The following is a 13,289-nucleotide window of genomic DNA, read 5'->3' as shown; positions in this document are numbered from 1 at the left end:
TAAGTAGAAGGTGCAGTTTCACTTAGCTTGTTTCTTTCTGTGCAGCTCCTCTCTGTCTCTTTACATTTAGAAGAAGAAACACTGATAGGAAGAAGCATGAGTTGAGAGAGGGAAAAAAATAAGACAACTTAAATTTTGCCTTTTTATAGAAGCATCTTAAACATCCTGAACTAGAGTCAAGCTTTCGGAATAAATACAAAATACCGCAAACTTGTAAGAGGCTAAGTTGTGGATACGGCTCAGGTTTTGCCTTAGCACCTGGAACTTGTGCAAGGACAAGAGCTGGGATTAGGAGGAATCGGTAGTTCAAACAGTTGCTAATTAGAGCTCAGTTTGGGGAAGGGACAAGATGTTCAGTCACAGGTCATGGAAAATTCAAAGTGAATCATTTTGACTTAAGCATCCGTTTGAAAGAAAAAAGGTTGGGTCTGTGGGCTTCCCTTGGTTTGCAGCAAGCTACAGCGTGTGCAATCCGAGTAGGGTTCGCAGCTGAGGTGCCTCCTCTTCTACAGTAGCGAGTGCAGCAACCGACCTGCCGTGGAGCTGGCTTTTCTTTATTGCTGTCAACCAGGAGTCACCCAGGCTTGATAAGCCCCTCTACTTCAGAGCGCTCACGGTCAGACTTGTATTCTGCTAGATCCTACATGCCAGGGCCGGCGTTATTTTCGCCCGCGGTCCATCCTCCCTTTTGTCATCTTTTGTGAGTATTTCATAGTTCGTGCAGCTAAAAGTTTACAGCAGACTGGTGCTGCTTCTCCCTCCCTCTCGTAAGCTACCTACCGATGAGCGTGCTTCGAGGGAGAAATACAGCTGTACTGCAGTAGAGAAGCGGTCAGCTACTCTCTGATGGTTGAAAGGCCAAACAAAAACCTCTTCCCTGTATAGGAAATTCTTAAAAATTAGATCTGAAACTGATACCTTGCAGTGATTTGCCATCACCAACAGTTTGAGTTGGGTTGGTTGAATTAGAATTTTCTCGGCACCAAATTTTTACGGCAGAGTCCTTGGCTTCCTCTGTTTTGCCGTATCCCTAACAAGGTACAGAGGTTGAAGATGGTGTGGTCTTTGAACCTTTTTATAGCTGCTCAGATGTTAATGGTTTGTTAGTGACGCCTTGATAAGGCTGTAAATACTGCGGTTTAAGCAGGAGGAAAAATCCTTGTTTTGTCTTCACTTACCCAAATCAGATGTTCGGATCTGGTCAGGAATTCAGTGGCTTTACCGCGTGTTTTCGGTGCTTTATGCTTCAAGCTGTTCCCCTGCCCGTGGCTTGATCAGCTGGCGTGGGACGGCATCGCAGTGCTGAACGTACATCTGCGTGATTTGTGGGGCAACCTGCTTTAGAAGATGAGCAGCAGCGCTTTCGCTGTGACTCCTGGACGAAGCATCGGGCTGTCTGAACTGCTAAGGCACAGCAGGGAGCCCGGGCGGGTGGCAGCACGCTCGGTGGGCCGGGAGGGGCTTGGAGGTTATGGAGAGGGAAGGCAGCAAAGCAGCGAGTCGTGCAGGGGATGTGTGGGGAGACAGGTGCTCGTCTGGGGTTGGATGTGGGTGATGTCCTGCGTGCTGCTCCCCGAGCAGTTAATTTGTGCGCTCTGGCTTTCTGCGCTCTTGCGAGAAGCCTTGTGTAAAGCCAGCCGCGCGAAGAACCAACCTCTCTTTTAAACTGGACGAGAGACTCGTTTATACGGGCCGGCCGCTGGTGCTGCGTGCAACTGAAGTCCCGCCCTGTTGAGTGGGACTGGGCTTGAAGTGCCGCTCAGCCCTTGAAAAGCTGAGGTCTCAGAAGCTGTACGAGACTTGAATGAAATGTCTTCTCTTCCTGTCCAAAACGGAAGTATAATAAAAAACTCCCTTTGAATTAGAATTGCTCTTCCTCAATTTTTCAACTGAAATTCCGTAGCCGTGCCACCCAGTAGGACCTGGGTACGATTGGTGTGTGAAACAGCTTTGTCGAGCGTCCCCCACCCTGGAAGAACAGCAGCGGTGCAGAGAGGCTGCTCGCATGTTTTCTGTTTTGTGGGATGGATTCTTTTGCGTTTGTTTTTTGTTTGTGCAACAATGATGCATGAAGTAATTCCGTAAGATGACATTCACGTGCTACCCCAATTCTACACAACTGACGAGAAAGGCACTTCATTTCCCTTGTGAAATGAGTTCAGATTCCAAGACCGAGATGACTGGCGGCTCAGGCGTTTCAAACTTAGTCTACTTTCCTGATGTTTAGGTATTTTCTATTGCTAAACTAAAATAAATAAATGAGGTGCTTGACCACTTAGCTTTAGATGGCTCATGTTCCCCATGGCTCCTTTCAAGCCTCTCGGTGCTTTTGAGGAACTTCTCTACTGGATCAGTTCAGCCGCAAGCGAATGTAGCCGGGTTCTCTCTTTCTCTCTGAAATCTCTCCTCGCTAAGAGCGTACTTGGTTATATCTGAAACAGGCGGCGGTGGGGTGAGAGCTGTGAATCTGGTTGGATATGGTCAATGGAAATAAGATATTTTTTTTTCTTTTAATGCTGAAATGAGTTTGTTTAGTAGATTCTTGTTTCCCTCCTGTTTTTAAAACAAAATACCTCTCAATAAAAGTCATGCTTAGAATAATGTAGGTTTTCTCTTTTGCGCAAAGCTTGTGTCACCGATTGTTTTGAAAATAATTCAGTTAACGTGATAGCAGTGACTATTTTAGTAAGAATAAAAATCGCAACTGCCTGAAGTTCTTCCAATTGTGTGTTGTAATACACGGGTTTCTTTTTGCTATTGCAGAAGAAAACTTACCGAAACAAGTTGATGATTTGGGAAGTCAGTTCACAGAGATTTTCATTAAACAGCAAGAAAATGTTACTCTCTTGTTGACTCTGGTGGAGGTGAGTAACGGTGTCATACTTGGAATACTGAGAGACCGTACAGGGAGGTTTTCTTACCGGATAAAGCTGTGGTTTTTGTCTTCCTGGTGAAGTCTGTGTCAAATGCGAGGTGTTCTTAGACGTAGCGAACGTGGGCTTGGAGGCGAGCAAGGAGGGTGACCTGGAGGAAGGCCGTTAGCGCAGAGTTTTAGGTATTTGATTAGAAACAGTAAAAACTACTGCTCTGCAAACAGCGACTGTGGTCACTTGTCCAAGGATAACTTTTCAGATGTTCATTAAATGATAATGAGTTAGTCATGTTTGTTGAGAGGCAGTTCAAGTAGAAAGGGTGACTGTTTTCCATCAGCATGATACGTTTAACTCGTTTGCCAATGGTTTTATCTTCAAGGACTGCCTCGTTATTCTCAACTGTTAAAAATTTTGTTTCCAAACTAAGAATATGATTGTGTTTGAGAGAAAAAGAGCAACATGAATCTGTTTTCTTTTTTTTTTCCTTCATAGTCTACCTTCAGTAAAAAGCTGATATTCTGCTCTTCCCCTATGGCATTTACGTCATGCTTTCAGCAGTATTAAACATGTGTAACTGAGGCTTAATCCTCGAGTGCTGAATTTCAGCCTCAGTAGATGGAAATGCAAATCAGGAGCATGGTTTTGTAGACTACGGTTAGTGAGTCAGTAAAATTATTTTTCTGAAAGCTACGTTTGTGGCTGACAGTCCTATAAAACCACTTAGTGAGTGTGAAAGGCTGGCTTATAAATACACTCCCGAGATGCATAAATGTGTTACGTATTTTAGGAAAATCCAGGACATACTTTAGACTAGAGCCTTACTGCGCAGCAGGGTTCTGTTGATTTTATTGATCTGAATCTGAGATCTGCGAGTTCAAACCAGCAAGCACCTGTCCTAAAGATGGGTGAAACCTATAGGTGGAGCTGCGTGACTGTGGAAACCGGCTTGGCATGCGATTGCACACAGAAGCGTCCTTAGATAAAAACGTATACAGCATTGTGCAGAGCTGGAAGCTTGCGATGTGTTGTGTAAGCTATCCGTTTGTTTTCTCTGCAGATGCCTTAGTTCGGCCTCCTCTTGGCTAGCAACATCATGCTTGCCAGGGTTTGTCCTGTACAAGAGTCGGTTTTAGAAAAAGCTTTATGAACTACCTGGCCTGTTTGGGGAGACGGTTAGAAAATTGATTAGCTGCCACCTCACTTTTGCAGCAGGCAGAGCGGAGATGTTTATTTGGCCGGTGCCTGAGGTAGGTAGGGTGCTGAGGAAAGGACTACACACGCTCGGTTTTCAGGTGTAAGTAGGAGCAGGGTTAAAATAAGACTGCTTGTCCAAATGGCTTACTTGAAGGCGATGCTTTCAAATGAGCAGGATTAGAAGTACAGAAGGCTCTGTGAGGTGAGCTGTAGATCCCGTCACTAGCTGTTGAATGGGTTTGAGCTGACCTGGGGAGCCCAAAGGTTTGTGGTGGTTGGTCAAGTCTGTCCATGGACTCGCTCGTTCTTGAGCTTTCTCGTGCTGACAAGACCCATGTTTATCAGAGAAGCTGCTGTTACTGTTTGGGAATAGGAAGAAGATATAAAAGAGCTTGCTTTTCTTTCCTGCTTGGATTTCTGGGTAATACGGGCCAGTTCCTGGAGGACCGGACTGATTGCCTGTAGAAAGAATAAATAGCTAGGAAAGCTACCCCAAAGGACAGAGAGGAAGGCAAACTGCTGGGAGTCCGCGTTACTGATGATAAAATAAATACCCGCGGATCAGGATAGTGTTTGACTTGCCGGCCACGTGCTGTAATAGGATGGATGAGAAGAGAAACGGGCAGGAGATGAAGTCCGTCATCCCTTTGGTGTCTACTCGTAACTGGTGTCTAGAAGAGAAAGCTGAATACTGGGCAATTTAGTACTTAACGTACTCCTCTCCACCTTTGCAGGAATTTGATTTCCATGTTCGTTGGCCTGGAGTGAAACTACTTACGTCGCTTTTAAAGCAGCAAGGACCTCAAGTGCAGCAGATAATTCTTGTCAGCCCTATGGGTAAGCGGTCGAGTTTATTGCTGATGAACTTGAAGCTGGAAGCTCAGCAAACGTTATGGCAGAGGGCTGGAGGAGTCTCGAGCAAGGTGTTTTAAAGACCTCCAGCACGAAAAAGCTGCACCTTTTTCATGCTCTTACTTTTAATGTGCTTCTTGCAGGTGTTTCCAGACTCATGGATTTACTCGCAGACTCTAGGGAGGTTATACGAAATGATGTAAGTACAGAACAAAGGCAGTTTATCCTTGTAATAAACAGCAACTGTCAACTGAATCGCTTAGCGCTTGTGCAGAATGTGGATTAAGTTAAGTGAACGCACGTGGGAAAATGGCTGTGGTTGCTAGTTGGGAATGGTTCATTCCTCGGCTGAGTTGGGTGGCAGTCGGGTGTCTCGCCACACTTCACATAAGAAATGCAAACCGTTACTGTGTATTTAATGTAAACGTTGACCCTTGTGTAGGGTTTTCCCAGCATGTTAGCTGATCTTTCTCTTGGCCTTCTGTCAGGTTCACTTGAATTCTTCCTCTTTACTCATCAGATGTCAAAATGCTCTAATTAATACAGAAGAGATGAGGCGCTTTATGAGTTGCCTTTCTTCTGTGGAGCCACTTCGCATCCGTTTTAACAGTTCTGTGCTTCTATTTTGAAGTGCGGGGAGGCGTGAGGGAACTATCACGTGGTGTCGGTGGTGGGTTTCGTTAGATGTGCCGAGCTGCAGGGCATGCGGTTCCGTCCGGTGATTATGCTGCTGATTGAGCATCCTTCTAAGAGCTGTGACTTGTGGGAAGCAATGTAGTTCTGCTAAAACTCGGTTTAATTTCTTTTCTCCCCCACCTGTCAAGGGAGTCTTGTTGTTACAGCAACTGACAAAAAGTAACGCAGCCATACAGAAGATTGTTGCCTTTGAAAATGCCTTTGAGAGACTTCTGGATATCATAACAGAAGAAGGAAACAGCGATGGAGGTACAGCAAAGTCTAAGACTTAATCATAGTCTTGTGCTCCTGCACAAACTATTAGGTGACAGCGTTTACAGGCTGGCGTTAGTATGTAACTGGAGCTAGGTCAGTGGGGAGAAGGATCAAAGCGTCCAGCCTGGTCATAACAAAACAAGCAAAGCCAGACAGAGCGAGTAGGCAGCGTTTCAGCATCTTTTGAAGACTAGTCTTGAGAGATTTAGTTAAAACAACAGTTAATTTCTCTGAGTGTGTCTGTGTGTTCCTGCTTGGCTTTGCTCTGTGACCGTCTGTACTTTGAACGGCGGTGTCAGATAAGCGTATGCAGCATTTGTTACTTACAGAGTTAAGCGTCTGCGTTCCTCCTGCGAGATCCTTGGATGCTTGGAGCAGCTGGAATGAACAGCATGCTGAGTTTCTTCAGCCTCACTAATCACTGCAGTTTTCTGGTCAGCTCCTTGCCAAGTCATTTACCTGTTGGGGGGCGGGGGGAAAGGATAAAAAAAAAAAAAGAGCAAAAATGACCAGCAGTTAGATGCTCTTTTTTTAATTAGCAACACATTATGAGTTTACCACCACTTGTAGTTTGCTACAGGATCTATTTCAGTAACAAGACAGGTTGCTGTTCCATGACCTTGCTGTGGGCTGCAGGAGCAGTTCATGCTTCTCTCCCAGCTGAATTATTCCGGCTATGTTGGCAGGGAAGGACTAAGCAAACCTTTGATTCAAAGCTGCTATTTTTAGGCAGCTAATAATTTTAGGAGGCTTGGTATGTAAATTCCTAAGTGCTACGAGTTCTCCGCTCCCCTCGGACGCGTCCGTTCCTCCTGGCTGCGGCCCTGCCGAGGGCTGGCCTACCGGCAGGAGTGGGAAAGGGAAGGTGACAGCTGGTCTCTTGGTTCTCCCCCTCCCAAGTCTGGCACTGCCTGGCTGTGTTCACAAGCGTGAGGAGTGAGTCTGAGGAGTAAGTCTTCATCCTTTCTGTTGAGTCCAGATCTGGAGGCATCCCAGCAGTACCAGAAGCAGGCTGCCTTTATTTGTGTTGTCTTCTGGACAGAGCTGTCTGATGATTTTCTCTTCCAGAGTATGTAGCTGATTAGCATCTGTAGTGCTTTATCAGTACAGATAAAACCCCAGGGTTAAAAAAAAAAGCTGTTGCAACTCGAAGGAGTTGAGTTTGAATTGGCTCATTGTAAGGGCTATCTCTAAGAATTGCTTCTCCACCAAAATAACCCAAAAAGTAGGTTTGAAATGAGTTGAATATGTAGCCAGTGATGAAAGCAAATGAATGTGTAATCCAGTAAGAGCTGCTGAGTTGGAATCACGATGCAGTTCAAGAGGAACTTCATGGTAGTGCTTACCATGCAAAGAGACAGTCGTGTAAGCCTGACCGTGAAGCAGGTATACTGGAAGACACAAAGTGGTTGTGAGGCTTTGTTTCAAGTTCTGCCCGTTCCTACCCAATTTCCCCACACAAACTCTATATTCTTTGGCAATAACATTTTTGCTTCGGACTTGTGGAAGAAACGCTCCTATGGTTTCCTTGGAAATACGCTGAATCAACATGGATGTATTTAATTTACAGTGACCTTTGATTATTTTTTCATGCATGAGTTTGGCTGTTCTTGATCCAAATCTAATGTTGTTAAGAATGCAGAGTTTGGAAGTGCGCGCTCTGGTCCATCTAGAACGTAATTAGGGCATGGAGAAGCTAGTTCATTTTCCATGTGTCATCTTTAGATTAATCTTTTGCGTTTTGGTCTCACCAGGTATAGTAGTGGAAGATTGTCTCCTCCTCTTACAAAACTTGTTGAAGAATAATAATTCCAATCAGAATTTCTTCAAAGAAGGTTCATACATTCAGCGTATGAAGCCTTGGTTTGAAGTCGGAGATGACAACTGTGGGTGGTCTGCGCAGAAAGTAACTAATCTTCACCTAATGCTGCAGGTACAACACTTCATCTGACTGCGAAGTAGCCATGTCAACGCTTGTTCAGCTCTCTTGCAATGAAGAATAAGTGAAATGTAACAGTTAACTGCAAAATACAGGGGTTGTCTTGAGCTGAGAATTAGCTGCCGACGTTCAGGAGAGGTCCTGCTTTCAGCACGAGCATCATTGCCAAATGGCGAATTTGTAATGGCGGGCACGTGGTGTAACGTCATTTTGTGTAACTTCAGATGAAACAGTGATCTGAGGTAAAAAACTTCATCGGGGTGTTCTATATAAAGAATCCTCCTGTATGAATTCCTGTACGGCTGCGGCACGTTAACCCGAGCGCCAGTAGCTGCCTTCACTATGGGCTCATAATTACGGACCGTTGGGCAGCTGCCCCTCTGCTCACCCCTGTTCTCCTGTTCTGTGGCGCTTTGTGCGGAAGCTGAACTCGACTGATGAAGGTAGTCTCTCACTTCCTGACATGTGGCTCTGACAAATGGCGAACCCAATAACAGAATAGTTACAGCTTGATTCCTCATCGCCTAGTTGCAATGGAGTCAGATGTTTGAAGATTTTAGAGGGTTTCACTGACCTCGAAATCAAATGGCCATATGTAGTAGCGGGACAAAGATGGTCTTTAATTGTTGTCTTCTGTCTCTGTTTCTACGAGCAATTCTGTTGCGTGGCTAAACTTCAACTGGGTAAATTAGTTTTGGTTTGCACTTTGGAAGGTCTCGGGCTCTCTTGATACAGAGACGTTTCTTTTTTTCCTAGCTTGTGCGGGTACTCGTGTCTCCCACCAATCCTCCTGGTGCCACCAGCAGTTGTCAGAAGGCGATGTTTCACTGCGGGTTGTTACAGCAGCTCTGCACGATCCTGATGGCGACCGGAGTTCCTGCTGATATCCTGACAGAAGTAAGAGGGAGCGAGTAGATGTAGGGATGGGGGCAACTACGTGGGTGAAAGCAGGGGTCTGCAGGGATACCCCGTTGCTACAGAGACACACTGCAATTAGAGTATTTGCTAAGCAAGTCTTTCAGATGCCAGAGATGTCAGCTTCGTGTGTGGGCAACTGAAATGTAAGCTAGTCCTTTGTGTTCTAGTCTGCAACCAGAAAGTATTCGGATTGATTTTTTTTTTTTTCTTTTCTGTTGCATTTCAGCACATATACCACAGTGGCTGAATCATTAATGATCTCCCCTGTTTTGGGGGTGTGTTTTTGTGGTTGTTTTTCTCTGTTGAAAGACTCTAGAAGTATTCTGACTGGGCAGGTTGCCAAGGATGAGGGATTTCTAGCTTCGAGAAAGCCCTGTCGGCAGTGTAGCACGAGGTGCGTTTTCCCTTGATAAAAGGATGTGCTGAGATTGCGTGTAGACTGGCGCTTTCGGCGTGGCCTCCCTTCCAGTTCTTTCACCGGTCGATCTATTTACCATGTCCAGTTTAGCTGGCTGCCACAGCAAAACTGATCTGACGTGGAAAATGAAGTGACGGTGGAGCTGTCTGAGCCTTCTGTCTCTCAACCTTTGCTCAGCAGGGGTCACAGCTGATAGCTGTTTGGATTTCCTTTGAAACGGTTGTATTGCATAAATCTCTGTGCTGAGACTCGGTATGTGTTTTTCCACACCGCGCCGTCAGGGTAATCTTGGATCGTTTTGAGTGATCTATGGAGCAGATTAGTGCTCACATTTAACTGTCCGTGATTATTTTTTTTTTTCTCTGCCCTTTCTGTAGACCATCAATACCGTATCAGAGGTCATTCGAGGATGCCAGATGAACCAAGACTACTTTGCCTCTGTAAATGCACCTTCTAATCCACCAAGGTAGAGGAAGAAAAGTGTTTAAGTGTGTTAGGTAATGATGTATTGGTATGGGCAATGGCAGTCTGATCCAAACGACTGTTAAAAATCAGAGTTTGGAATAATTATGAAAATCAGAGTTTGGAATAATTATGATACAGAGCAACAGCTTCAAGTTCACGTTGGGTGTATTGGATGTAGCCCGAAGGCATCAGGTGTGTTTCCACAGAGATGAGGCCTAGAACTGATCTTATTTGTTATGTGGTACCCGAACAGCGAATGATGCCGTTGTCAGCCAGAGGATTGAGAGGCTAGGAAAACAGGCAGGTAACTGGTACTTACTCAGACTGGGGAAGAGCCAGTGTTGCCTTAATGAGATCGTCATCTCGACGTTTGAATGTGAGGGTGAGGGTACCTATCACAAGTTGCTAGTGGCCGTACAAGGCACGGTCCCAGCTGCTCCCTGCTAGCTTCGAGAACGCTGTAGGACTGAATGGGAAATGCAAACATTGCGGAGCAATGCTAGCCGATTGCAGCCAAGTATAATGAATCTAGCGTGTTGTGTTTCAACTAACTGAAAAGCTTTGGTATTACAATCAAAGCTTTAGTCAAGTGTTTGAAATGGTGACAGGTGGAGTGGGCAGTCTCTTTGCTTGCCTGGAGAGCACGCTCCAAATGGTGTATCTGCAGTTGTCTTCATTCACAACTTTGTCCCAATGGTTTTTCTTTCCTTTCCAAACAGGCCTGCCATTGTAGTACTTCTGATGTCCATGGTAAATGAAAGGCAGCCTTTTGTGCTACGCTGCGCGGTTCTCTACTGTTTCCAGTGCTTTTTATACAAAAACCAAAAAGGACAAGGAGAAATCGTTTCAACGCTTCTGCCATCTACCATTGACGGTACGCAAAGCTAACGTCTCTGCAGCGAGTCGTGAACTAGCCCAAGCGTTTAATGCATCAACTGATGCCTTTTGCAAAATATTTATCTGCCGTTAAGCGTCCCATCCGAGCAAGAAGATTTGGCTTATGATTTCTCTAAAACTTCACTAGTTTAATTTTTCTGGGTTTGAACTGTGTGTTGATGTCTTCAATGTTTTGCCGGTTTTGTGGCTTGTTTTAATCTCACTGGTACCTCTCGGCTGTTCTGGTAGCTACAGGTAACTCTGTCTCAGCTGGTCAGCTGCTCTGTGGGGGCCTTTTTTCCACGGACTCTCTCTCAAACTGGTGTGCCGCTGTGGCCCTGGCTCACGCGTTACAGGAAAACGCCACGCTGAAAGAACAGCTCCTGAGAGTGCAGCTGGCGACGAGCATCGGCAACCCGCCGGTGTCGCTGCTGCAGCAGTGCACCAATATCCTCTCGCAGGTACGGCCCCGACTGCCCCCCGCTTTGCCTTACAACTCCGGGCATCCAGGAAGAATGCCGCCCTGCGCAGGCGCATCGCAGGAGGACATGAGCGCTGGCTTAATGAGGAGGAGGAGGATGCGCTCTCTCTTGCAGACTGATTTTAAGTTTTGCTTAAAGCACTCTGCGCTTCAGAGGGCGGAGAAAAGCAGCAAATCTTGCTTTTTATCAGCACTTGCTGCTTGATGTTGCCTACTCTCAAGTAGGCAGAGGGTCCTGGAGCATCCAGACCTTCCACTTGGTAAAAGGACAAGGCAAACGGGCAGGATCCTCAGTCACGTTTTGCTCAAGTAGTGCCTGGTTAGTATTTACCCTGTAACTGCTACCTTGAAACACCTTAAAAACACCAGGCTCTCACTATTGATTGTTTTTGGTTTCGCTACTAAAGCTAAAAGCTTTTTTGAATTTGTTTAACATGTTAACACCTGACCTCGCTACGACGAGCGAGTGAAGGTCACCTCCTGGCCCACGCTTCTTTGTGACACTCGCTTCTGTCATACACGTTTTTCCTCGCATGGCTGTAATAACGAGGAGCTGTTAACTCTGGCAGCAGTCAGACTTGTCTGCAATTGACAGTAATGGCAGAATGCGGCAATTTTGAATTGGTTCGTGTGATTTTTTTTAAAAATTTTTTTTAAATCGGCTTTACCTGAAAATAGTACTTCTTTTTATCCTTTTCCCAGCATTTTTGTCCAAGGTAAATTTGAGTCTGTAAAACTGCCCGTGGCTCTTCAGCCTTAAATGATGCAAGGGTCTCAGACTTGGGGGGGATGTTTCTGAAATGTCTGCCACTTCAAGGTTCTCAAGTAATATGTGTGTAACTTGCAGGGTGATAAGATCGACAGACGGGTATGTATTTTTTGGCACAGCTTTGGCACTTTCTTGCCAAAAGCAGGCCCTTTCCTCTTGCCTTGGGTTTTGCTGGGGAGGTTTTCTTTAACTGCTTTTTGATGTGTTTCCACTTACAGCTTTGTGTTGCAGTTGGGTTTGGGTTTTTTCCTAGCATAACAAGCTCCTTCTGTGTCTCCAGGGGATTCTCTGGGGGTGCTCCACAAAACTATGGGTAACGATCTTGGGTGGCACGGGTGCTTTCTTTCCAGTGGGGCGGACTCATTCACCATCTGTTCACCGAACAGATGCGCTTCCTTGTAAGAAAAATTAAAAGCGTTAGAAATGCTGTTTTCTCAGACTGGCCTGTGGCAAACAGCTGGTACAATCTGAAGTGGGAACATGCTGCCGATTTCCTGACTGCTAAATGAAAAGCTGCGTTTAACCTGCCATCCGGCCCCTTTGTACGTTCTACTTACCAGCCGAAGTGTTAACCTGGGAGCTGCTAGTTGTGACTAGCAGGGATCTCATTGCTAGCAAATGACCTCTGAAGCGAGTTGTGTGACTTTAAGGTTGCGTTACTTAAAGCACTGCCGAGTTGGTTACCGGCGGCAGAAAAACCCATTCTGAAAGATTGCTGCTGTGGAATTGTCTGCTTTATTTACTGCAGTTCTCCCGAGGGGTGGGTTTGTTTTGTTACCAGCCCTGAATCGTAGAACAGCAGCCTTGGAGAGCTGTCGTCTGTCACAGTAGGCGTTAGCATGGTATGTCTCGAAAAGAGCTGTGTGGTTTGGGTTTGGCTTTTTTTAGAGAGGGTGTTTTGGACCACGTGGAAATCCTTTGGCAGGACATGTTACTTTGACCTCAGAATAGCAGGCAGCGCTTGAGAATAAATGCGGTTTGTGACTGCTTCCAGCAGATAACGAGTGCTGTGAATGCCGGGTCGCACAAGCAAAAGTAACTTGGTGTTCCGTAGCAGCTAAGAGAAGAGTTGCTTAAGAAGCCCGAGATGTGCCAACGTGCTGTGGGCAAGACTGCCAGTTACAGTGCTTATTCCCAGTGCGTAAGAACTGGCTAACGGTCTTGGGACAGTAAGAGCCAGTATTTGTAAGTGGAAAAGGATTTCTAGCGTTGCTTGCTTGTTCTGTTTGAAGCAAGCATTTGTTTTTGTTCGGTTCGGGGAGAATTGACTCGATCTTTTGACAAATAGTAAGTCAGCGTGACTGTCTTTGCGCAGATAATGGGCGTCGTAGCCATTTTGTCAGTAATTATTGAGTCTGAACTTTTAACGTGGACTGTTTCTGGTTGCTCTGAGTAACTTTTGCCTGTCCTAGAAGGGTGAAAGCAGCGTTGTGCGCATGGTTACGGGGGGATTAAATGCTGACTGTCAGCAATTAAAGTGGTTAAGTGTGGCAAAGTCTGGCATTTGAGAAATAGGAGTTTGGTGGAGTTGCTCACGCCATGTTGCCTCTTCT

At 45.7% G+C, this 13,289-nt stretch overlaps 1 protein-coding gene across 11 annotated transcripts in view; it reads left to right on the top strand.

Annotated features, from left to right (window-relative positions):
- Nucleotides 1-13,289, top strand: part of USO1 (USO1 vesicle transport factor) — a 35,007-nt gene that overhangs the window by 10,241 nt on the left and 11,477 nt on the right. For 5 of the 11 annotated variants that reach the window (XM_054824132.1, XM_054824129.1, XM_054824124.1 and 2 more), the window contains 10 exons: nucleotides 2,764-2,864; nucleotides 4,802-4,904; nucleotides 5,063-5,118; nucleotides 5,744-5,864; nucleotides 7,625-7,803; nucleotides 8,566-8,706; nucleotides 9,523-9,611; nucleotides 10,330-10,484; nucleotides 10,736-10,947; nucleotides 11,815-11,835. In XM_054824132.1, coding sequence (XP_054680107.1) covers nucleotides 2,764-2,864; nucleotides 4,802-4,904; nucleotides 5,063-5,118; nucleotides 5,744-5,864; nucleotides 7,625-7,803; nucleotides 8,566-8,706; nucleotides 9,523-9,611; nucleotides 10,330-10,484; nucleotides 10,736-10,947; nucleotides 11,815-11,835 — 1,178 coding nt within the window. The remainder of the gene's footprint in view (nucleotides 1-2,763; nucleotides 2,865-4,801; nucleotides 4,905-5,062; nucleotides 5,119-5,743; nucleotides 5,865-7,624; nucleotides 7,804-8,565; nucleotides 8,707-9,522; nucleotides 9,612-10,329; nucleotides 10,485-10,735; nucleotides 10,948-11,814; nucleotides 11,836-13,289) is intronic. The other 6 variants (XM_054824133.1, XM_054824127.1, XM_054824126.1 and 3 more) reach the window with 3 other exon arrangements.

Source organism: Grus americana, chromosome 4 (genome assembly GCF_028858705.1).
Source record: "Grus americana isolate bGruAme1 chromosome 4, bGruAme1.mat, whole genome shotgun sequence".
Lineage (NCBI taxonomy): Eukaryota > Metazoa > Chordata > Aves > Gruiformes > Gruidae > Grus > Grus americana.
The sequence above is the reverse complement of the archived record's forward strand: the minus strand, read 5'-3'. Positions and strand labels throughout refer to the sequence as shown.